The 25,364-nt window shown below is 44.7% G+C and overlaps 1 protein-coding gene across 1 annotated transcript; it reads right to left on the bottom strand.

Moving 5' to 3' along the window:
* Nucleotides 1-1,705: 1,705 nt before the first annotated feature.
* LOC136478218 (anaphase-promoting complex subunit 4-like) lies at nucleotides 1,706-15,387 on the bottom strand. The gene is made up of 19 exons (XM_066476575.1): nucleotides 15,177-15,387; nucleotides 14,324-14,435; nucleotides 14,005-14,096; nucleotides 12,977-13,060; nucleotides 12,554-12,793; nucleotides 12,026-12,100; nucleotides 11,780-11,916; nucleotides 11,312-11,472; nucleotides 11,112-11,212; nucleotides 10,965-11,039; nucleotides 10,563-10,742; nucleotides 9,920-10,002; nucleotides 9,743-9,832; nucleotides 3,811-3,915; nucleotides 3,437-3,575; nucleotides 3,033-3,242; nucleotides 2,790-2,939; nucleotides 2,438-2,519; nucleotides 1,706-2,334 (listed from the first exon to the last, which is right to left on the bottom strand). The coding sequence occupies exons 1-19, from the start codon at nucleotides 15,264-15,266 to the stop codon at nucleotides 2,228-2,230; spliced, it is 2,313 nt and encodes a 770-aa protein (XP_066332672.1). The 5' UTR covers nucleotides 15,267-15,387; the 3' UTR covers nucleotides 1,706-2,227.
* Between the last annotated feature and the right edge of the window lie 9,977 nt (nucleotides 15,388-25,364).

Below are 25,364 nucleotides of genomic sequence, written 5' to 3'. Positions count from 1 at the left end.
CAGCCATTTTGCTTTTTGTTTCGGGTGTTAGCTTTTAGCTACCCTCATCGGCGGGCTCAAGCATCTTTTCAGCTATTTTGCTCTCGGCCGGGATGCTCAGGCATGTTTTCAGCCATTTTACTTTTTGTTTCGGGTGTTAGCTTTTAGCTACCCTCATCGGCGGGCTCAAGCATCTTTTCAGCTATTTTGCTCTCGGCCGGAATGCTCAGGCATGTTTTCAGCCATTTTGCTTTTTGTTTCGGGTGTTAGCTTTTGGCTACCCTCATCGGCGGGCTCAAGCGTCTTTTCAGCTATTTTGCTCTCGGCCGGGATGCTCAGGCATGTTTTCAGCCATGTTGCTTTTTTGTTTCGGGTGTTAGCTTTTAGCTACCCTCATCGGCGAGCTCAAGCGTCTTTTCAGCTATTTTGCTCTCGGCCGGAATGCTCAGGCATATTTTCAGCCATTTTGCTTTTTTGTTTCGTGAAAACAACTCGTTGGAAGTCATGACAAGACGTGCTGTGGATGAATATCATCTTTATTGATCATGAGTATAAACTAATACATATGTTTTTGAAGAGTATTGTCTTTCGTTGATTGTGAACATAGGTCCTTTGTGGCTTGCATGTCTGCTTTTCCCTGAGTTGTTTTTACGCATGGAATCTTCTTAGCTGGCTGATGTGCCATGTATTGCTGACTTCTTTTCCATCTTCGGTCATTAACTTGTATGTGCCGGGTCCGGTGACTTTTGTGACAATGAACGGGCCTTCCCAAGGACTGAGTAGCTTATGTCGTCCATCAGTCTTTTGTATCCTTCTTAGCACTAAGTCTCCGACTTGTAGTGATCGAGGTTGGGTACTTTTGTTGTAGTGCCGTCTTAAACCTTGTAGGTATCTGGCTGATTGAAGGGTAGCGTTTATTCTGACTTCTTCTGAGCTGTCGAGTTCTAATCTTCTTGCCAGCTGTCGATGTTTTATCACCGATAGCCTGTCACGGGGGTACCCGGGGCAGTATGTTCGGGCTTCGGCGTATGCCGAACACGATGGTTAACGCAAGACACAGTCGATTTATCCTGGTTCAGGCCCTCGATCGTAGATCGAGTAATAACCTTACGTCCAGTCGGCCTTAGCCTTTGCGTTGGATTGATTCTCAAGTGTTGTGTTGTACAATTGTTCTCCCTGTCTTAGGAGCCCTGCCCTCCTTTATATAGTCAGGAGGCCAGAGTCCTAGTCGGTTTATAATGAGATATCCTAGTAGGATTGCTTAATAGTTATACTACTAAAATTACAGGGGAAGAATCCTAGTTAGACTAGATCTTCTCTGTCCTTTGCGGGGTATCCTATGGGTCCCGCATCGACAGGATCCTACGCTTTTTTATGAAATTGAAAAGATTCTTATAAAATTGCTATGTCCTATGAAATTACTGCATAGGGCCTAGTTTAGAGCTAGGAGACGGTGCAAGACAAGTTTAAACAATGTATTTTACCAAGTAAGTACTCCCTCCAACCAGAAGTGCACAAAAGAATACAATTCTCGCATCTCAAGAAGTCAATCAGTTTAAACTTTAACCAAAATTATATAAAAAAATACTAACACTCTTGATACAAAATTAGTATCATTTAATTAATCATAAAATATATTTTTATAATAAATTTATTTGGAGACATAAATATTAATACTATTTGCTATAAACTTGATCAAACTTAGCTATTTTGATCGACACGGATCTCATAATTATATTCTTTTCTGGACGAAGAGAGTACATTAGTAGCTCGAACGATAAAAGAATGAACATAAAATGTCTTCTTTTTACATATCAGCCCTAGTAACCATCAAGATTTGAGAGACTCTTTTGCACGTTGACCTTACCTCTAGATTTGTAACACAACTACACAAATACTCATTATAACACAACGCGATCAGAAATGAGTGATTAAATCAAAGATATCACGACACCATTTCCCATTTTGCACGATTTCCAGATAACCACGATGGAGTCCAACATGCAGTGCCCACACATCTGGATGACTGTTTAATAAGCCCTAAAAGCGGCTGCGCACCTGTTAACACGCTGACGTAGCTTCAGAACCCGAGCATACACTGCATTGCCGTGAAAACGAGAGAGAACGTTTCCGTACATATTGCTATCTCCGGGCTTCTGCCTCCAGCGCAACAAGACAGCAGACAATGCTGAAGCTGAATTCTTTTCACTCAAATGGCTGAGCTGACGGTGAAGAAATTGGATAATAATCACTCCATATCAGAAATTTCATCCCCCTCCTCTTCCTCATCCTCATCAAGGATATAAACCAAGGCATGCCTCCGAGATGAAAAGACACAGGCTACTCCTCTTGATGCTGCATAAAACGATCAGAGAAGGAAGGCGACAGGAGTTACACTATATATCTATATTGTAATGACAAATAAGATTCCTACATAGAAAGTTCATGCTCGACATACCACTGACTGCGAGTGGAGTAGATACTGTGTGAGGTATGCTACGAACTTTCCCATAATCTGTGTCCAATTGCAGATCTAGTGCCTGCAAGTGTCGTGACAACAACAACAACAACAAAGCCATTTCCATTATTTTGTGACAACAACAAAGTGTCGTGACAGGAAAGCAGAAAATATACCATTTCCATTTAACAGAAAAGGTAAGGTCATAATTACTAACGAGTAATAAAATAGCACAAAATTAAGTTGTTGCTAGTACATCAATTCGAAGACATCACTGATGATTATATAGAGAGCTGCTATGAAATTAAGTATATAGCAGGAGATCAAACATAGAGGAAACAAGAATTATTACCACTAGTTTTTGCAAACTGTAAATATTTGCAGGGAATGTTCCTGGGAGTGGCATAAAGGAAAAGTTCTCTGTCTGCAACATCACCATCCAAGATTTTGCAGGGCTATCAGAACAAGACGTTTCACTCAGTAGTAAAACTACCTGGTTGTCCTGTTTGAAAAATGGGTAATTATTATTTTTGCAAGCTATGCCAAGTATTGTGCAAAAACTGGAATATTGTCTGAACAGATACAACATGAGTACCTTATAAAGTGACAGGTCAACACACTCATATTCGTCAGGTATATGCAACAGAAAACCTGATAGGGACGTCATGCTGAGGGCAGTACAACAGTTACCAGAGTCCTTTATCACACCGATGCAATTTCTTTTATTTAATGATCCATCAGGTATCTTGAAGCATACATAGTCAGTCAAGCTATAGGAGGATTCCTCATGCGATGAATCTTCATCCTGTTTTTTAAGTAACGATGGTTACAAATTATGAAGAACAAGCATCATCATCGATGCAAGGTATGTACATGAGTTCCAGACAGGCATAGTAGCAAATAATAACTTAATGAGTATGCTTTACTTTATGAACATGGTGCGTACAGGATGCAGGTAATGATGAGCACTTGTCAAAAATCACTAAAGAGAACATGAACCTTATAAAATGATATTGATGTTGGCATGCAGGATGATGACAAGGTAACTGATGATGTAACAGGGTATAAAGGAAGCAATCCTTGACATTGTATCTGCGAAGAGATAGTGGTAAATGGCATCAAGAAAGCCTCCTTCAAGCTGAAATGGATGACAACAGAAGTGGTAAGTGCAGCATAAACAACGTTAGCCAAAGGCAAGGAGCAACACATTTGAATTTTTTACTGTGGAAAGTGAAAATACAAAGACATGATAAAATATTGAATGTTCAAGTAACAACAATGTTAGTCAAAACAAGTACGATAGATGAAATATCAAACTCAAGCAATGGAGAACATATAACTGGTACAAATTTCTAAGTTATAAAATGACTCACCTAACTTCCAATTCATTGAATTGTTTTACCAAACTCTTTTCCAAAAATTGGGTGTCTGTAAATCCTCCAAAAACTACTAGTTGCTCTACATGTCTTGCAGTATCCCTGAAAACCCATGTTGAACAAAAACAATAAATGTGGGAAGCCAGCTAAACTAAATAATGATGGCAAAAACACATATAGGAACAAACAACGGCTCCATGTGATTGAGTGACTTTTAATAACATTTCGCTGGTTTGGACACAGGATTCATATATCTTTTTTCTCTCGAACCAGCTGGAGAGCTGCTCATCATTATAGAAGAGGAAAAATAAAGTACAAACAGCTGGAATGAATCCAGCAAAACAAGAGAACATACACAACGCGCCCAGAAAACCATAGCACGCATCACATACGGCTCAAACAGGATTCATGGACCATATATTCCAAGATCTTCAATAACTGGTTCCAGAGGACAATGCATTTTCCAACACCAAGATACCAATTGTAGAAAAAAAAACTAAAAATTGCAAATTTCAGAAGTAATTCCTGGCATTTATAAAATTCATGGTAGAACACACCAATCATGTCAGGCTATAACATTCTTATGTACATTTTGTTAGGAGAGAATGAACTCTATCCATTCGGTAGGCTTCAGCCCAAACATGTACATGGGCATATATGCATAGAAGCCCCTACGGCCCTACACAAAGAGGAAAGTACACAGACACATATACATCTATATCTAACACCCCCCCTCAAACTCAGGGTGGATCACGAAAACTAAGTTTGGAGAGAAAGAAACGATGTTGAGCTCTTGTCTGTGCCTTTGTGAAGAAGTAAGCCAACTGAAGCTCCGAAGGCACATAGCGAAGAGTAATGATATCATCCTGCCCTTGTGCCCGAGTGTAAGACGCATCAACACCGATATGCTTGGTGAGGTCATGCTTCACCAGATCACGAGCTATGCTGATAGCACCGGTACTGTCAGACAAGAGAGGAGTTGGCACAGAAACTGAAACACCAAAATCCTCAAGTAGCCAGCGCAGCCAAGTAACCTCTGCTCTCGCAAGAGCCATAGCTCGCAACTCAGCCTCTGCACTCGAACGAGAAACCGCAGTATGCTTCTTAGTCTTCCAAGCAATGAGAGAACCACCGAGAAAAACACAATAGGCTGAAAGAGAGCGACGATCAGAAGAGTCGCTAGCCCAAGTAGAATTGGAGTAGGCTTGGAGTTGAAAAGAGCTAGAGCGCGGGAAGAACAAACGGCGAGTAATGGTCCCACGAAGGTAACGCAAGACACTAAGAAGATGACTATAGTGGAGGTGAGTGGGAGCAGAAACAAGCATATGAAATGTCAGGACGAGTCACACCCAAATAGACAAGACTCCCAACAATATGACGATATCGAGTGGGATCAATGAAAGGTTCACCATCAGTTGTGCGAAGATGAAGATTAAGCTCTATGGGAGTCTCAACAGTGCGATGATCAGTGAGGGAAGAACGATCAAGAAGATCTTGAATGTACTTTTCTTGGGACAGATAAATGCCATCAGAGGTGGAAGAGACCTCAATCCCAAGAAAGTAACGAAGAGGGCCAAGATCGGACATGAGAAACTGCTCATTGAGACGTGCCTTCACAAATGCAATATACTCAGAATCATCACCAGTGATGATCATATCATCAACATAAAGAAGAAGAGTGCGGCCACGAGATGAATTATGAACAAACAAGGCAGGGTCATGAGCACTCGGAGAAAAACCAACAGCCGCGATCACAGAGGAAAAGCGCTGAAACCAAGCGCGAGGAGCTTGTTTCAGACCATAAAGAGAGCGACGAAGACGACAAACGATGCCATCAGGAACAAGATACCCAGGAGGTGGTCGCATGTAGACCTCCTCATGGAGTTCACCATTAAGAAAGGCATTTTTGACATCAAGTTGAGAGATGGACCAGGCACGAACAGAGGCCACAACAAGGAGAGTGCGAATAGTGGTCATGTGAGCCACAGGAGCAGAGGTCTCGTCATAGTCGCGACCATGCTCCTGTTGAAAACCACGAGCAACAAGACGGGCCTTATAACGCTCGAGAGAGCCATCGGAGCGAGTCTTAATCTTATAAACCCACTTACACGTGATGGGACGAGCATGAGAAGGAAGAGGAACAAGATCCCAAGTGCCAGTGCGCTCTAGAGCAGCAATCTCCTCAGCCATGGCATGTTGCCATTCTGGATAACAAATGGCATCATGGTATGTGGTCGGCTCAGAAAGAACGGTGCCAGCAAAACCATACCGGTTTGTAGGCTTCAGCGACCCCCGATCACGAAAATCATAACGAGAGGATGGCTGAGAGGAAATATCCGCAACCGAAGATGTCTCAACCGGAGGTGAAACATCAGGAGACGACTCAACAGGAGGTGGGGGATTCTGGAGGCGACCACTGTAGGTGTGAATCACAGGGGGTTTGGAATCATAAATGGACCTAAAAGGAACATGTGAAGGCGGCTTAGAAGGCAACAAAGGAGAGGGTGCAAGAGGAGATGGTGGAGGAAGAAACACATTGGAGATAGGTGTATCAGGAAAAATCAAGAAGGAAAGAAGCTCAACAACGGCCTGGGAAGAAACATCAGAGGTAGGCCGAGGATAGAATGGACGAGACTCGTCAAAAGTAACGTCCCGAGAAATCCGCATACGACGAGCAACAGGGTCCCAACAACGATATCCCTTGTGTTCAACACTACAGCCCAGGAAAACACGCTCAACAGACTGAGATGTCAGCTTAGTGCGTTCACGAGGAGCAAGGACATAGCAAAGACACCCAAAAAGGCGAAGACTGGAGTAATCTGGTGGCTTGCCACAGAGGCGCTCATATGGGATTCCGCCTTGAAGAGCAGATGAAGGCTGAATGTTAGTTAAATAAGTGGCAGTAGATATCGCATCAGCCCAGAAATGAGGTGGAACAGAGGAAGCAATCATAAGGGCACGAGCAGAAGAAGGTGGCGATGCTTACGCTTAGCAACACCATTCTGAGGGTGCGCACCAGGACAAGAAAACTAAGAAAGAGTGCCCTGCTCAGAAAGAAATTGGCGAAAAGAGCCCGAGAGATACTCCCCAGCAGAGTCAGCACGAAAAACACGAATAGGAGTATCAAATTGAGTACGAATCATCTGAGCAAATATCTTATATATGGATAACACCTCATTACGATGTTTCATGAAATACACCCATGTGAAGCGAGAGAAATCATCGATAAATATGACATAATATTGATGACCCCCTTTTGAAACGAAGGGTGCGGGACCCCATACATCAGAATGAACAAGGTCAAAGGGACGCTGTGACACTGACCCACTAGAGGGATATGGAAGTTGGAGCTGTTTGTCAAGCTTACAACCCTGACACTGATCTAAAGAAACATCACCAGAGACATTTCCCAAAAGACCACGACGGACAAGAGTGGATAGCCGGGAACCACATAAATGTCCCAATCGATGATGCCATTGAGCAAAAGATGAAGAAGCGGATGCAGGAGAAGCAGAGCCCACAAGACTGGCAGAGGCAGCGGAAGGAAGACGAAGCCAGTCAAGTTCCCAAAGACACTGAGAATCACGGCGGCGAGGGCCAGTACCAACCAGGAGACCCGTGCTGAGATCCTAGACACGACAAGAGTCAGAATAAAAAATAACACGACAACCATGTTCGGTGAGCTGGCCAGCGAAAATAGCTGCATGGTCAAATTATGGACATATGAAACAGTAAGGAACGTGAAAAGAGGATGACAAAAGAGTGCCATGTCCAAGAACTGGGAGAGGTGAGCCGTCGACGGTCTGAACAATGATAGAAGTAGAAAGAGGACGAATGGAAGAAAGACTGGTACAATCAGAGGTCATGTGAAAAGAAGCACCAGAATCAAGAATCCATGGCAAAGTACCTGAAGTGAACGGTGGTTCCCCAGTGGAAGACTGTGAGGCAGCAGCAGAAACCGAAGGTGCAGAGACTGTGGTGACAGAACCAAGCAGCTCCAATAGGCACAGAGGGAGCTAGCCGACGAAGCAACATGAGTATCTCCTGTGTCTCAGAACCAGCCAAGCTACTCGAAGAGGGTCCAGCAGTAGAACGATCAGAACCCTGTGAGGAACGACCACCGGCGTGAATGAGCCTTCTCCTTCCTCTTCTTCTTATAACAATAATCTTCAACATGTCCATCTTTTTCACAGTAATTGCAGTGAAGTCCACCAGTACTACCACTCCCAGAGGAGGACACCGCTGACGAAGGTGCTGTAGGGAGGGGTGTAGGACGTCCAGAAGTTGTCATGGATGGAGGTGCAGAGCAATCAGCCAGCACTGACGAGGCAGGTGACTGCAGCAAGCCAGCAGAACGAAGACGGATCTCTTCATTCCGAACAGCAGCAAGAGCATTCATCAGGGACACACAGGGTTCACGAGCTTGTAACTGAGCACGAAGAGGCTACAAACTCAGCACGAAGACGAGTCAGAAAATCGTAGGTGCAGCCAAAGCTCAAGGTGGCTCATGTTGCTTCGTGCAGGACTCACAAGTGGCAGGGGACAGCTGAGGACTCAAGAGTGTCAAGCTCACGCCACACACTAGAGAGCTGGTTAAAGAAATCTCAATTGTAGCATCACCCTGTTGCAACAACTGCTCTTGGCGTAAAGCCGCAATGTATGTGGACTGACCAGAGGGCTCATAACGCTGGCGAAGAAAAGCCCACATCTGAGAAGCATAGTCAAGCTCTACAATATCGGCAGTCAAATGTTCCTCCATGCTAGCAGTTAGAACAGCACCTGCACGAGCATCCTCATCCAACCTCCGATATGCTGCAAACTGAGACATGTAGGAGGTCATATCATCATTATATTCATCACGCAATTTCTTCTTATCATCATCTGAAGTTGCAGGAGGAAAGACTGGCTGCACAGGAGGAGTGGGTAAAGGTGGACACGGCAGTTCACCAGGTGAGAAAATCCCAAAGCCGTAGACCACGCATATGCCAACGCATGCGAGAAACCCAAACACGATAATTAGTGCCATTGAAAATCACTGGACATCAGTGGAATCTGACCCCCACTAGACTGAGAATGCAGACCAGCAACCGGTTGAGGATATGAACTTGAAGCCATCCTAGTTCATAGTGCAAAGAGACAACCAAACCAAATGCAAAAAAAAAAAACGGAAGCTCTCCTCTGCTCCAAGTCGCCCCTCCCTTGCTGAGGACCGCGCCCAGCTTCCCCGAGCGAGGGGCGAAATCAACCAGAGGGCCAGCGTCCGGCGTGGGGAGGGGCAAGCAGGCGGCAGCCAGGGGAGTTGCAGCGTCCACCGGAGGCCGCGGCCAGCCGGCAGCACGCCGGAGCGAGCGCACGCGCACGCGCGGTCGCCCGACGGCTGAGGCTGGCGCACGCGCGGCCACACCCGACGACTAAGGCTGGGCAGCACCAGCAACTGCGGCGGCACGCAGGCAGCGGCGGGCCGCAACGGACGGGTGCGACGGCGTGGAAGAGAAGCAGCAGCCGCGGGTCGCGACGGCGTGCGGATGGATGCGGTGGCGCGCGGACGAGCGCGCGGACGAGCGCGGCGGCGCACGGGAGGAGCAGAGCAGGGGTACTCGCCGGCGGCAACAATGCCGGCGATGCCTGCAACGACAGCGAGGTAAACCTAGACACCGGCTCTGGATACCATGTTAGGAGAGAATGAACTCTATCCATTCGGTAGGCTTCAGCCCAAACACGTACATGGGCATATATGCATAGAAGCCCTTACACAAAGAGGAAAGTACACAGACACATATACATCTATATCTAACACATTTAACCCTACTGGAGGGTTTGACATGTGCATGACAGTTATCTTATTACAAAACAATGAAAGAATATAATTTAGTAACACTTTTTAACTTTTACACAGGAAATATACGACAGAAAGTGGAATGTTACTTACATATCACACTCAATTCTCTCATCTGCTTCAAGTAGCTGTTTGATTGGATCCTTATCAAGAAGGAACTTAAGAAAAATCACCACAAGTTCACTACAAAGGATGAGACCTGGTAATTAATAACAAAACATTGATACATGATTTGTGAATCAAGAGAATAACAGGAAAAAAAGGACTAACCTGTTTGCTGCTGGAACTTGGTCGGTAGGCTCATTTAATAATATTTTAACAGACTTTAAAACCCAGGCGAAGAAATTTTGAAACTGGGAAACAGTTAACAATGGTAGTTAGTTACTATACAGTATAGAATAAACCCGCCAACATATTATCACCACCAACCATGATGCATAGAGGATAGAGCATAGAAACACATACTATAGCACAAACACAATGCACATCAAATAGCATGTGACTAATAAAAGCACGATCAATGCATAAATGATATTGGTAACCGTAGATTCAATTAGGTGTATCAAAATCTACAGATTGATTTGAAGATACTGCATGCACAAAGATGTCATATTCGGATCCACAAGGCCAGCAGAATTTAGGTACTAAGAAAACTAAATTTTGGGGAAAACTATTGGAACATAATTGGTTGTTCAAACATTCACTGGCAAATGGTAGGCAACTGCAGAAATATTTGTTCAGCCTACTACTCGAATAAACACAATAAATAGGATGAATCTGTTTAGCACACTTTGGTCATTAAAAGAAATTGGACATTATTTAGGTAGGAGGTAGGAGTTTCATTTTCAAAAGATTAAAAAAAACTAATTCAAACGGAGGTACTAGAATATGCAAAAGGAAAATAGAAAGGTACCAGATAAACAACAGTAGCTGCAACCCTTGAAAAGCGCTCAACTTGAACAACTAACATCCCTATACTCTCAGTTACACCATCAATAAGCTTTTCATCTAACCCGATAATTTGAAATCGTGAACGCCATCTTGCAAGGCCTCTTAATTCTGCGAGTCTGAATGAAATAATCTCCACTGCAGGCTGTAAATAAAGAACATAAATAAGAAGGCGCTCAATTTTTGCAATAGAAACTAAGGAAAAAGGTACATGTATCTGTAATACTTGTTAGTCCAGCAAAATTATATGACCTTGAATTTAGGGAATCACATAATTAGTTATATTTTCATGCAGAAAATCCAGTTTGACGTCCCTAACTAGTAAAATGCTAAGAAAGCTCTGTGGCATCAGTAGGTAGTAGCTGACCTGAAGATGCTCAGTGATAATGCCACGAATATCTCTTCCAGCACTGTCAACAGCCTTGGCTATCCTCTTGAGACCCTACCCACACATGAATGACAATTGAGGGAGTCTGACAAAACAAGTTACAGAAGTGGTAGGAGCAACAATTACCGCTTCACCAAGTGAACTAGCTAAAAAATGGTGAAGTGCTGGACTTGTTCGTGTCCCAAACAAAAGGCTCAGAAACTCATCCTCAGAACTAGATTCCACTCCTGTAAGCATATAGAAATTTTCATGTTAGAAACTTTCAGCTATGGAAGAATGAAGGCACAAATTTCCTGATGCTTATGGTTCAAGAGAAACCATCATACCATGTGCAGATATCAGATTGGACAAGGCACTAAATTTCTCATGAAATAAACTCATGGCGTTTGACCATTGTTTGGATATTAAAGATACAGAAGCACGGACAACTTCGACCAGATCTTGAATACTTGATGCTTGTTGGGACACCTGATGCAGCTCATTTTTTCTTTACAGCATTTATGGATGATAAATACAAATTTTAGTACATGACAATAATAAGCATAAATTGATACACAGACAAAGAGTTTATCAATGAAATACTTTGGGTATGTTTTTAGTAATGAAATTTTGCATGTTTCTATAAAATCTAATTGTAGTGCGTAAAGCGAGCCATGGGCCCATTAAAAGATAGGTAATTCTAGAACTAAATGTGGATCTTAATATAGAACTCAGCATACAAGACAACAAGATATGGTTTCTGAACAAGGAAGGAAGGAAGGAAGTACAACTCAATGAAACAATTATGTCATTACCGGTTGAAGAAGATAGAAGTATCTAGGTAGAGACAATGTAATCCAGAACTTTCGCAGCTGTGAGAAAGGTTGTCGGTGTCAACCAACTTTCCAAAGCACAGAAGAACCAATTTCTGGAGGTTTCTTGATAAAGAGACCTGATATAAGAAAAATGAGTGCACATAATCTCTTTTTTCTTAAATAAAAGTGCACACAATCTCATCTCTAGGAGATTAACATGCGCATCGGAAACTAAGCATCAATTACCTTGCTGACTGAAGCATCCTTGAGTTGGTAACTCTTTCCAGAAGATCCAACATTGATTGGGATTTTAGTTATGTTCTGAAATTTCAAAGGCATAAGCTACTGGTTCATAGAGCATTGAACTGGACAAAGAACAATCATAAAAAATGACACAGAAAATTGGCAATGATTGCTGAAATGCCCATAGGTTCAACCCTTGAGATTACACAGGACAGTAAATAAAGATGCAAATGCATAAAATAAGTGAAACTTCTACTCAGATGACACCTAGAGTTTGTTGTGGGTCTGCCACTAATAACAATAGCCAAGCCTAAAAGGCTAGGGCTCAACTTCTGTTTGCTTTGTTTAAATTGAGCATATTAACTTCACAAAATATCTCTGTGTAGAACACATTTCCAGATGAGCTGTTAGAGTAGAAAGGTCTCCAGAACCAATAACAGGAAACATTGAAGCAGGAAAAAGCATGCATGACAGACTAATTTTTGTTGAGTTCAAATTATGGACAACAACTGAGTCACTGTATTTACTTACTATCATTCCAACAGGAAATATTCCAAAAATGCTGAAGCAAACACAACCATCTTTGCCACCACTGCACAGAATGTTAAAACGCTGACAGGAAGCACTAGAAAATTCTGGAATAGCTTCTTCGTTCTCATCCGCAAGACCAGTATCTCCAGAACTTAGTCCACCTATCCTAGGCATCACAGGAGCAGGAGGAAAGAAACGTGTGGTGCGGTCTTCATAGAATAAAAACTCATCCTTGTCAGGCTGAATAAATTAGCAGAAGGCTCAGTAATGAGAAGTTTTAGTAGAGACCTAAACTAATTTTGATTAGAGCTGAAACTTTTCATGACTACACATGTGTTACTATATGATGTTTAAAATTGGACGGCGCTATATTTTTATATTACAATGAGATGCAACAATAAGATGGCAAAGGCAATAGCATACCCTTGACAGTGGATCGTCTTCTGCCCAATTCAAACATACAATGGCAACATCGTGGGATTTTGTAGTTCTTAGCATCTTCCCGTTCTGCAACGAGATTTCTATTCAGTTATAAATGCACGAAGTGACAGTGTAAAAGAAAAGTAACAAGTAGATCTTGACAGCATGAGACATTGTTATATTTCCAGATTAACTGACAGTGGCAAGCTGTGCAGATTTTGTCTTGTACTCAAATTAAAGCAGGTAGGGAGTATGAAAGATTTACATACACTACTAGTACTAACAATTTGAGTGAAATTGCGAAGAAATTTAATGACACTGCAATACATTTCCCCCTCTGTGTGTGTGATTATAGTGCCAATCAATCGCCTGTACCTAAGCATTTTGGCAGAGTTTTGGGTAAATTCCCCCCACCAAATTATTTTTTAGCCCTTCAAGCTTAATTAGCCATTGAAAGATGGTCAAAGAAAACATTACACTTATTACAGACTACTTGTTGAGTGATGACGTCGATTTGTAAAGTTCGTTTTAATACAGGCAGCAGGTGGCTAGCTGGAAGCAGGCCAAGCTAGCTTTGCAGAGGATGCAAGATACTAAGAGAGCGTCATGGGAAAAGGGTGTATTTCATTTCAAGAAAATATTGTGAGAAGTTTATCATGGAAGAATGAGGTCTTGAGAATCTGCATAGATGTTCAAGCAGTGGCTGCAAGATCCCCAACTGTATGTGATCAAGTGGTCTTGTATGTCAAACACAATCGTATAGCCGGCGCACATTATTCTTCAAGAAGTATTAAAATGCCTCTATTGAAAACATAGTTGGGCAAGAAGTCCTTGAGGCCTGTGTCCCTTAATTGCCTCCTAATAGTTCACCCATAAAGGTTTAGTAAGCATGATATCAAAATGGGAATAAGCAATTAGAAAATTATTAAGAGAAGATAGGCACTGGATCAGGTTTCTATGAAGTATGAACGAATGTTCATACAAAGACACAAAAGGCACCAAGAGTTTTTAATCATCATCCAGATACACACCTCCACATCATGCAAAAGAACCAAACCATCTTCTGTGCCAAGTGCTATTATTTTACCATCAGGGCTCCAACAAATTGATGTGATGCACTTCCCTGAACAATTATAAATACTTTAGTTCTCAGTTTCTCACTTCTCACTACCTTTTGGAAGTTCAAAGCCAGACATGATCTTATAAATCACTATAACTACTAAGTAAAAAGGTATAAATGAAGGGCACACTGAGATTGACAGATTGTACATATTGATTGTAAAGACAAGGAACATCCAAAGTGAGTAAAGCAATGGGCATCTGAGGGCAATGGAGTAGGGGTGTACCAACCTGGAGAGATTGTCCATAGCCTTTGCCAATTGAAGCGATGGAGGAGAACCTTGGAGTCATCAGTAACCATAGCAAGCAGATCCTTCTCTGGATTCCATTCTGCCATTTTTATCTACAAGTATGAAACATAGGCACGTCAGTGCCCGATGCCCCCATTTAGCATACATTAAGAATTGGTCTTTGGTCTAAAAAAGTATACATTAAGAAATAGGAACAAAAAACAATGGGAAATTGAATCTCATTGTGCTCAATTGATTATGAATTACAGAAATGATATAAGGCGCCAAAAGGTGAAATTCAGTGTCAGCAACCAGTATGATATATGTGCTTGCTATTAACTTCTCTGTTACTTAAGGATTGCTTTTTTAGCGAATTATAAACACGATACAAGATGAATGAGACGGATTAAGCATGAACAAGAGTAAACGGTGCAATCACTAAAGTGCATTTGCCAACAAAAATTAGCACTCAAAGCTGAAATCAGTGCTCCATATCAGTGAAATACTGAAATAGCACCTCACGACTTACAGAGAGTTCAGACCAACCAGTTCCCACTGAACCCAACAGCATCCCTGTCAACTCTGCACAGCGACAGTAGGATCCGACTTAATCCTCGTAGGAATTTCAACAAACAACAGTTGGGACACACGCAACGCTCGGCAGCAGCAACCCAAGGATCCAGCCGCCACTTCTCGTGAACTGGCCATTGCTCTGGACGGCGTGAACCCAAGAGGCCGCACACTATTTTGTAGCCTCAGCACATGTTGGTTAAGAATCAGAACAGCACGAACTCGTACACACAGCGTTTGGCTACGCAGAAGGGGGAGGCGGGGGAGGAGGGCGGAGGCTAGACCTGGGACGGGATGGGCTTGTCGAACTGGAGCTGGAACGGCGTGGACGCCGCCGCGGCCGTGGACGCATCCTCCATCTGCTCCTCCGCCATGCCCGGCGTCCGTCGACGACCGTGAGAAGAAGGGAGGGATTTTGTTGGGGGAAAACTCCTTTTGAGCGGGCGGGCGCGAGAGAGGACTGAGGAACAAATGGCGACGGCGATTGCGAGAGCAAATTGGAGCTCTCATGGCAGGTGGGCTGCGCCCAAATACCACTAAACTTGTGGGCTTCGTTGAAATGCCCTTATAAAACGAATCTAACATTTTATATTTTATTTTAAATTTTAAGTCCACTTTTAATATTTTTCGTCCAAACTTTTAGCCTAAACTGACCATTTTACTCCTGAGCAGCCGTGCCCTCTCATCTCTTCCCCTCTCTCGCTCCCGTCGCCTCCCCTTCCTCTCTCCCTCTCCCTCCCTCTCCCGAGGTCGCGCCGCCTCTCTCTCTTCCCCCTCTCCCGGTGTGCAGGCGCACCGTACGGGCCCGCCGCGCTGGCCGTCCTCCGACGAGGTGGCGCGCCGCGGCGGCGGTGGCGCAGCGCGGGCGGCCCCCTCCCCTCTCCCTCTCCCTCCGTCTCGATCTACCACTGGGCTGTGCGCGCGGCCGACGCAGGGCAGGGCAGAGGCATGGCCTTGTAGGCCAGTTGTCCTCATCTTCCCCTCTCTCCCTCTCTCCTGCTGTGGCCGCTCATGGTGCTCGTGCCCGGTGCCGGTGGGTCTCGACGGTGCCGCGGTTGGCACAGAGCAGTCTCAGGAGCTCTCGTTTCCTCTTGTATTTTTTGATTTTGCTTTTGCCTCTCTGATTCGTCCCTTCAATGACTTCGATTCGTGTTCTAGGGTTTGGCCTAGAATGCCTCTAGGGTTTAGCTTTTTTTCTCAGTTTTTCCCTCCCCCGTTCTTGCTTCGATTCTTTATTTTGAGACCGATTTAGTTTGTTCTTTTTTTTGCTCAGATTCGTGCTATAACATGAGTTGATGCTACCCCTTAAGTGAATTTGATTGAATCGAGTCGAGCACGAAGATATTGAACGAATTCCGTTTTTGGGGAGTTTTTCGTGTTCTTGGCCGTGATCTAATTTTCCTGGAGTTTGGGTTGAAATTGGACGATGATCTCTTAGAGTATGCTCACCAACTCCCTTGTGATGGCCTGTGAAAAGTTTGGTCGCGATTTGTTTTGATTTGGTCCAGTTTTTCGTCGATTTTGTGGCTGTCGGTTTCCTGTTCTAAATTTCCAGTTCTTCGTTTCTTCCTGCTTGTTCGTCGTGGGAGGCCGAGCAACAGGAGCCGCGTGCTCCCAGCGCCAGTCCAGTGACCGGCCGCTCGTCCAGGTGCTCTGCTCAGCGGTGAGCAGCTCCACCGCTCAAGCCCCTCTCTATCTCCCACCGTCTCTCTCTGTGCCCGGCGGCGAGCAGCACCACCGCCCGCACTTCTCTCTCTGCTCGCTTTCCCCCACCGATTCAACGAGCTCAGGGGCAAAATGGTCACTGAAGGCTAAAATTTTAGCTGAAATTTTTTTAAAGTAGACTTAAAACTCAAAATGGCATTATAGCGTGTTTGACTCGTTTCATAAGGGTATTTCAGCGAAGCCCACAAAATTGATGGCATTTGGACGAAGCCCACTCCCCATAATGGCAAAATTCTGATTTTCTCCGATTGCGAGAGTCGAAGCCGGCGAGGCACCGAGACGCGGAGAGAGGGGTTGGGCAATTGGGCTTGAAAAAATTTTGGGGCAAAAGCAGGCCGTCAGCGGTTATGGCCTATACTAAGCCCAGTGGTTACGGCCCACGTTTCTTTTTGCGAATGCAAGCAATACTGAGCATGTCCGGAGTACTCAATATTTTCTTCAAAAACACGAAGTTTTACAACTCCTAAAAGGCTATGTCCAAAAATTTCTAATAATCAACTCCCTAAAATATAAAATATAATTTTACATCAGGAATCTTGTACTATTTCTAAATTATCCTAACCACTTTTATATATTTCTTCTCTCTTGTACATTTACATCAGGAACCATTTTCCTGCTCTTTATTCTTTCCACACCCTTCTACCTTTAGATTGGCCGATAAACACGTGCGGGAGAGAAGATACGCGTGACTCGAAAGCGCTTAACTTTACACGGAACAGGGTGACTTTTCTCAAGTTCTAAAAGATTAAGAGGATGGATTAGGAGTTGTTGAAGATGAGTTTTTTCTTATCTTGCTAAAAAATCAAGAATTAGAAAGGATTTAGGGAACTCTTGGAGATGCTCTAATATGGTCTTGAGATGATTTAAAGGCCGACCTATATATACAATTAATTTCCTTCCTTTTACAATTTTATTGTACTAATTTCAAGATAAACAAAACAAAGCTTGTAATTTGCATAGCAGAAATCGTATATAATGGTAAGAGAGTTACTCAAAAAAAACAGCTCATGAGACAGTTGCTTCACAAAATTTTCTCACCTTTTTCTCCCCCTTTCATAAAAAATTATATACGACACTGCATCAGACGATCTGATCATTTGTACTAGACATCTCTCCCCCACATCATAAAAAAATCGTAAACGACACTGCATTATACGATTTGATCATCGACAGCATTAGACGATTTGATCATTGGCAGACGATCTATGAGATCATTGGTAAGCACTTGTCCTTAGAAAATTCACTGTGGGAATTGAAGCTAAAAGCTATATGACGCTCTTAAATAAACCTTCATGTAGAAACTCATTCTTTGTAAGTAAATCAGAAGAAGATAGCCATTTAACTATCACACTGGCAGCCTCATAATCATTTCATACAATCAATGTTTTATATGTTAAACCTAGTTTAGGAGAACCAATAGAACTAGAAACCACGCGTGGCGTTTGTGGCAGAACCACCCGAAATAGCACGCTTTCCAGATGCGCTCGTCTTCTACCAGACACTAAGGCACCCCGAGAGTAAACTACATCGAACAGTTCCAGTCGAGCACACTCCGAGGAGGAACTCGAATAATCTACGTTTTTCTCCAGGATCCAATAATGAGAACGAGTTTACAATACTTAGTTCATTTCATACAACCAGAATTCTTAGAAATACATCATTACAATACCAAGTTCAGAGTGCGGAATTTAAACAGCGGAATTACAATAAACATCTAACGATAAGATACAAGGATCCGTCTGTGCCCACCAGAATAATCATCCACACAACAGCTACTCGTCAAGCTGCACCTGCAACAGGGGTAAATAAACCCTGAGTACACAATGTACTTGCAAGACTTACCCGACTAGTGAGAATAATTTTCTGAATCCAAAGAATATGATAAGCTTTACGGTTTGCTGGGTTTTCTTTTTGCGAAAAGTCTTACTAGTAGTGAATCCTTATGTATGTTCCTATGAGCAGTCATGATTAGTTCATTATCTAGCCATTCTATGTAAGCACATGTTCTACCTTCGAGCAAGAGTTGAGCAATCAGATCTATTTCATCATCTTTCATCTTCCAGTTCTTATTATGGTGCTAGATCGTAGATAAGTCGTACCGTATTACACGGCGATTCGCGAACCAATGTAGCACAGCTGAGTACCCCAAAACACACGCCCCGCTTGTACCCCAAGCATAAGCAGGACCAACCCACCACTCTCCTGTCAAGAGGTCCAGGTCCCCGTCCAAACTTGGACTCCAAGCCCCTACACCTGAGTCCCGGACTCAGTGTGGTGCTTAGACCTCCATCATCCCCGTCTCCAATCAGTCGGTCCAGAAAGAGACGGAACCCACGACAAGAGAGCAACGAGCCTTCTCTACTCCCATAAACAAGTATGTGCTCAGGATAATAAGTCTCTGACCTGACTAGAATCCAGTGCAACGACCGATCCTTAACCGACACGGACAAGGAAAAACAGTAGTAACCAAGCTATGCCCCGTTGGCCGCGGAATACAACCTCTTACACCCATCAATACCCGTACCATATCCCTGCCCCGTCTCCATTTTCTTTCACCATTTTATCATGAGAGTGATAATAATAATCACCTATTGTTAGTAATGACAGGTTACTCACGCTATCGATAGCCTAAGTATAGCAGCTACTCGACCTATGCTAGTAGGACTCCTGGGTAGGTATATCTATGCTTGTAGTTTCAATATAAATCATGTAACGTAAATGCATATCATATATATATATATATATATATATATATATATATATATATATATATATATATATATCCAGTGATCATTCAAAATAAGGGTTATGCACCGGGGCTTGCCTTGGGCAGGCAGGCGTGGTGTCAGCTCAGTCAGTCAGTGGTAGCTCCGAGACCTCCTCCTGCACGAGGATCTCCTTCTCGTACTCCTCGATCATCTCCTCGATCTTCATGGTCTTCGATGATTATGATCTCTGCCAACTCGTTCTCTACATACATGCGATGATAATGACAACACTTAGTATTTTAGCAACAACAGCTCCTAAATTAAGAATACACATGGTAAACTACTAAGCTAGCTCTAATGACTAAGATACTAAGCTAACTATCATCTTCATCAAGTAAAGTAGTTGGGTTCAACTAACAAACACCTAGCTTTACAAATGAAGGATATCTTTATTTCTACTAATGATTTAATGTATATTTGAAACAAAAAGCATTTAACTACCATTAGGTTATGTCTATTCCTAAAGCTACAAAAATTACAGCGAGCATATAATAATACCATGAAGCTACTAGTAAAAATTTAAAGCTACAACTATCACCATATTGCCACAAAAATTCCTACAATATTTAACCTAATAATATTAAGCACTCTCAAATGATTTAATAGTTCCTGATATCAAATATATATATATATGAACTAAATACACCAATAGATAGAGCATAATTTTAGCAACTAACAAAATTAGTTTCACAATTTTTGGATACCTATAGTGATTTTATATGATTTACCAAAGTTTAGCTCAGAATTAAAATGAAAAGTTATTTCTATTCTCCACGAAAAAAGATAAACTCAATTCGGCCCAACGAGACCCACGCGGCGCTTCGCGCGCGCGAGCGCGTGGCGACCCATAGGCGAGGCACGACTAAAAGCTCTAGTTTGATTTTGGTGAATTGATGGAACCCTAAGTGCTAATCTAGTTTATCAAGTGATCATGAGATAGGTAGCACATTCCAAGTGGTGAAGCAAATAAAGATCATGACATGATGATGATGATGCCATGGTGATGATCAAGTGCTTGGACTTAAAAAGAAGAAGGAGAAAAACAAAAGGCTCAAGGCAAAGGTATAAATAGTAGGAGCTATTTTGTTTTGGTGATCAAGACACTTAGAGAGTGTGATCACATTTATGTTCGATAGCCATACTATTAAGAGGGGTGAAACTCGTATCGGAATGTGGTTATCAAAGTGCCACTAGATGTTCTAACTCATTGCATATGCATTTAGGATCTAGTGGAGTGCTAACACCCTTGAAAATATTTGTGAAATTATGCTAACACATGTGCACAAGGTGATACACTTGGTGGTTGGCACATTTGAGCAAGGGCTAGGAACTTCACCGGCGAAGTGTTCACCCGTAGAGTGCGGATAGTCCGATGGTGCCACCGGCGCCCTAAACTCAGGTGAACATGGTCACTGTAAGTGACCAGACACTGATCTCTGAAGGACCGGTGCATCCGGTCAGTAGCAGCAGAAAAAGTGTAGCGTCGGTCATCGACCGAATGCTGGCTGGCTGCGTCCGGTCACACTGACATGGTCGTGCACAGAAGAGTCGCCGAGTGACCGTACGCTAGGTGTGTCCGGTCGAGCACGTGAAAAGTCATCTTTGGATGCTTACTGGAAACGACCGGGCGCTGGGGTTCAGCGTCCGGTCACTTTGAATTGCTGTATCCAGTCATCACTTGATCGTTGAGATCGAGCGATCAACATTTGAAGAGAGAGGACACATGGCACGCATCGCGTGACCGGATGCTGAGGTCCAGTGTTCGGTCAATATAACCGGAGCGTCCGGTCACCCTGTGTTGTGCCCAGTAAAGGGGCACAATGGCTCTATTTCGTGGGGGCTTCTATTTAAGCCCCATAGCCAGCTCAAGCTCACTCTCTTGTCCATTTACATTGACATAGCAACCTTATGAGCTTAGCCAAATCCCTCCCACTCATCACCATCATTGATTCATCATCTTTATGAGATTGGGAGAGAATCCAAGTGCATTGCTTGAGTGTTTGCATCTAGAGACACTTGGTGTTCGTGTTTCGCTGTGGGATTCACTTGTTACTCTTGGTGGCCGCCACCACCTAGATGGCTTGGAGCAGCGAGGATCATCGAGCGAAGGTTGGTGATTGTCTCCGGCTCTGATCGTGGTGATTGTGAGGGGTTCTTGATCTTTCCCTGACAGAGAACCAAAAGGTACTCTAGTGGATTGCTCGTGGCTTGTGTGATCCTCATTTTGTGTTGGTTGTGTGGCACCCTATCGAGGGTTTGGCGTGTGATGCCAATTAGCGCATGAACCTCCAAGTGAGTGAATCGCCACAACGAGGAGTAGCTTGCCGGCAAGCAAGTGGACCTCGATAAAAAATCATTGTGTTCATCATTTGATTCCGAGGTGATTGGTCTTCATTGTTATTCATTTTTGTGATTAATTGGCTCCTTTCTCGACATGGCAGTATAACCTTCTTGCTCACTCTCTTTATATTACCACAAACTAGTTGTCAAGCTTTTTAGTGTAGCTAGTTGGGAAAGACGATACCACGGTCACCTGGTGGGACTCTAAGTAGTGATGCAGCTTGTGTCGAGCCAAGACCACGGCGTATATCAGTTTCTGGATGTGGGGGTAGTGTGTTTTGGTCTCGGAGAGCACTTCACTGATGAAGTAAACAGGTCATTGGATGGGTAGAGCATGCCCCTCTTCCTGCCTCTCGACCACTACGGTCGTGCTGACCACTTGGGTCATTGCGGCGACGTAGAGTAAGAGGGCCTCGCCCTTGGCCGGCGGTACCAGGACGGGGGGATTGGTGAGCAATGCCTTGAGTTTGGCGAGGGCTTCTTTGGCCTCGGGGGTCCAAGAAAAACATTCCGATTTCCTCAAGAGGCGGTATAGAGGCAAGCCTTTTTCGCCAAGGCACAAGATGAAGTGGCTCAGGGACGCAAGGCATCCCATAACCCTTTGTACTCCCTTGAGGTCTCGGATCGGCCCCATGTTGGTCACGGCTGAGACCTTCTCTGGGTTGGCTTCGATGCCGCGTTCCGAGACTATGAATCCTAAGAGCATGCCTCGGAGGACCCTGAAGACACACTTATCGAGGTTGAGCTTGATGCCCTTTTCCCTGAGGCATCTGAAGGCTATTTCCAAGTTGCTGACGAGATCACTGGCCTTCCTGGACTTGACCATAATGTCGTCCACGTAGGCCTCGACAGTCCGCCCGATGTGCTCGCCAAAGACATGGGTCATGCACCGCTGGTATGTGGCCCCTGCGTTTCTGAGGCCGAACACCATAGTCACATAGCAGTACATGCCAAATGGTGTGATGAAAGAAGTCGTGAGCTGGTCGAACTCTTTCATCTTGATCTGATGGTAACCGGAATACGCATCAAGGAAGGATAGGGTTTCACATCCCGCAGTGGAGTCAATGATTTGGTCGATTCAAGGTAATGGGAAAGGGACTTTTGGACATGCTTTGTTTAGACCGGTGTAGTCTACACACATTCTCCACTTCCCATTTTTCTTCTTAACTAATACAGGATTAGCTAACCACTCCAGATGGGACACTTCTTTGATGAATCTAGCTGCCAAAAGCTTCTGCACCTCCTCGCTGATGGCCCTGCGCTTTTCCTTGTCAAATCAGCACAGGCGCTGCTTCACCGGCCTAGAGCCGACCCGGATGTTCAAGGCATGCTCGGCGACCTCCCTCGGTATGCCCTACATGTCCGAGGGACTCCACGCGAACATATCAGCATTCGTGCGAAGAAAGTCGATGAGCATGGCTTCCTATTTGATGTCGAGGGTGGCGCTGATCCTTAGCGCCCGGTCATCGGGGCAGGTGGGGTCGACCGAGACGAGCTTGACGGCCTCCACGGGCTCAAAAGTCCCGACGCGACGCTTGGAGTCGAGCGCCTCACTACCGAGTCGGTCAAGGTTGACGATGAGGGTCTCGGCCTCTACGATAGCCTCAGTGTACTCAATGCACTCGACGTCGCAGTCATATGCATGCTCGTACGTGGACTCGATAGTGATGACGCCATTGAGGCCCAGCATCTTGAGCTTGAGGTAGGTATAGTTGGGGACCGCCATGAACTTGGCGTAGCATGGCTGCCCTAGGATGGCGTGGTGCGTTCCCTTAAACCCAACCACCTCGAATGTGAGGACCTCCTTGCGGTAGTTGGAGGGAGTACCGAAGCAGACAGGCAGGTCGATGCGCTCGAGGGGCCACGTGCGTTTCCCTGGCACAATGCCATAGAAAGGCATGGCGTCACCCTGGAGCTACGACTGGTCGAGCTCTAGGAGCTCCAGGTTGTTGGCATAGAGGATGTTGAGGCCGCTATCTCTGTCCATCAATACCTTAGTGAGCCGGGTGTTGCTGATGATGGGGTCGATGACAAGTGGGTACTGCCCGGGGTTTGGGACATAATCGGGATGGTCGTCCCGGTCAAAGGGGATCGCCTCCCAAGACCAGTTGAGGTATCGGGGAGCGACCACCTTCACCGAGAAGACCTCCCGGTGCTCCCTCTTCCGCTGGCGTGTCGTGAGGCCCGCTGAAGGCCCGCCGAAGATCATGAAGGCGTTGTGCACCTCAAGGAACCCGTCGTCCTTGCCATCGTCCCTATCGCCGGCACCCCTCCTCTTGGCATCGTTGTCGAGGAGCCTGAGCTTGGCGTAGTAACGCCGGAGCATGGTGCATGTAAGGAAAATGGACCCTAGGCCCACTTACTTTGGATTTTGGTGTTTGATGACCAACACAACCAAATTGAACTAATGAATTTGCAAGTGTTTGTTTTGTAGTCCAATAGGGTGCAAGACGTGACTTGGATGAAGGTGACATGATGATCCGATGATCAACACCTCAAGCAAGACTTTAGAAGCACAAGTGAAGACTCAAGATATCAAGCAAAGTCCAAGCATGAAGATAGGAATCAAGCCGTACGCAAGATCGCGAAGAAACGAGCTCGTAGAGGCGACCGGACGCTGGACCGGACGCTGGAATCGCGACCGGACGCTGGACCAGTGGCTCAACAGACAGGCGACCGGACACGAGGACCGGATGTTGGCGGCAACCGATCAGATGCAAAAACACAGCGTTCGATCGAGTACAGAGAGGTTCTAGGCGCATGAAACTACGACCGGACGCGTCCGGTGGCAGGCGATCGGACGCTGGCAGCGTCCGATCGACAGTTCGCGGCTACAATGGTTGGGACAACCAAACGCGTCTGGTCAGGACGATTCAACGTCCGGTCAGTAGCAGATTTGTGGGAATTCGACCACAACGGCTACTTTCTCAGTGGGGCTTATAAATACAACCCCCAACCGGCCATTTGAGGAGAGTAGAGCTGAGGAAACATACCAAGAGTGTTGATACACCATTTGAGTGATCTCCACATGCATAGTGCTTAGTGTTTTATTAGGTGATTAGCATAAGTGCTTTGCGAAGTGCTTAGGTTGATTAGACCACCGCTTATGCGCTTGCTCTAGGTGTTTGCCTAGTGTTTAGTGAGGTTTGCATACCTCTTGTCACCCCGTGCTTGCGAGCACAAGTGTTGTACATCGGAGAGGCTTGAAGTCTTGCGAGATCACACCAACCATGTTTGTGGTGTGGCCGCCACCGTGTACCGGAGGGAACAAGACCCGCGGCGTTTTGGCCGGAAGCTTGATAGTGAAGATGGCGAGGAGCATCTAGGAGAGGCTTGCCGAGAGGCACATCAGAGACCCACTTGCATGTGGGGAAGGCCCGAGGCTATCCACGGAGTTACCCGACCGGGAGCTTGGCCCTTGTGAGGGATTCCTTGCGAGGGGCTCCAACGAGGACTAGGGGGAAGCTTGCGCGCTTCTCGATACCTCGATAAAAATACCAGAGTCGTCGACAGGAGTTTGCATATCTCTACCTTGCTCTTTAGCTTCCGCATTTACATTGATTACTTTACTATGTTTGCGGTAGAGATAGCAACACACTAGCAAAACCATAGTTGCACATCTAGATAGCTTATCTATTG

Source organism: Miscanthus floridulus, chromosome 8 (genome assembly GCF_019320115.1).
Source record: "Miscanthus floridulus cultivar M001 chromosome 8, ASM1932011v1, whole genome shotgun sequence".
NCBI lineage: Eukaryota > Viridiplantae > Streptophyta > Magnoliopsida > Poales > Poaceae > Miscanthus > Miscanthus floridulus.
This window is presented reverse-complemented; position numbering and strand designations above follow the sequence as displayed.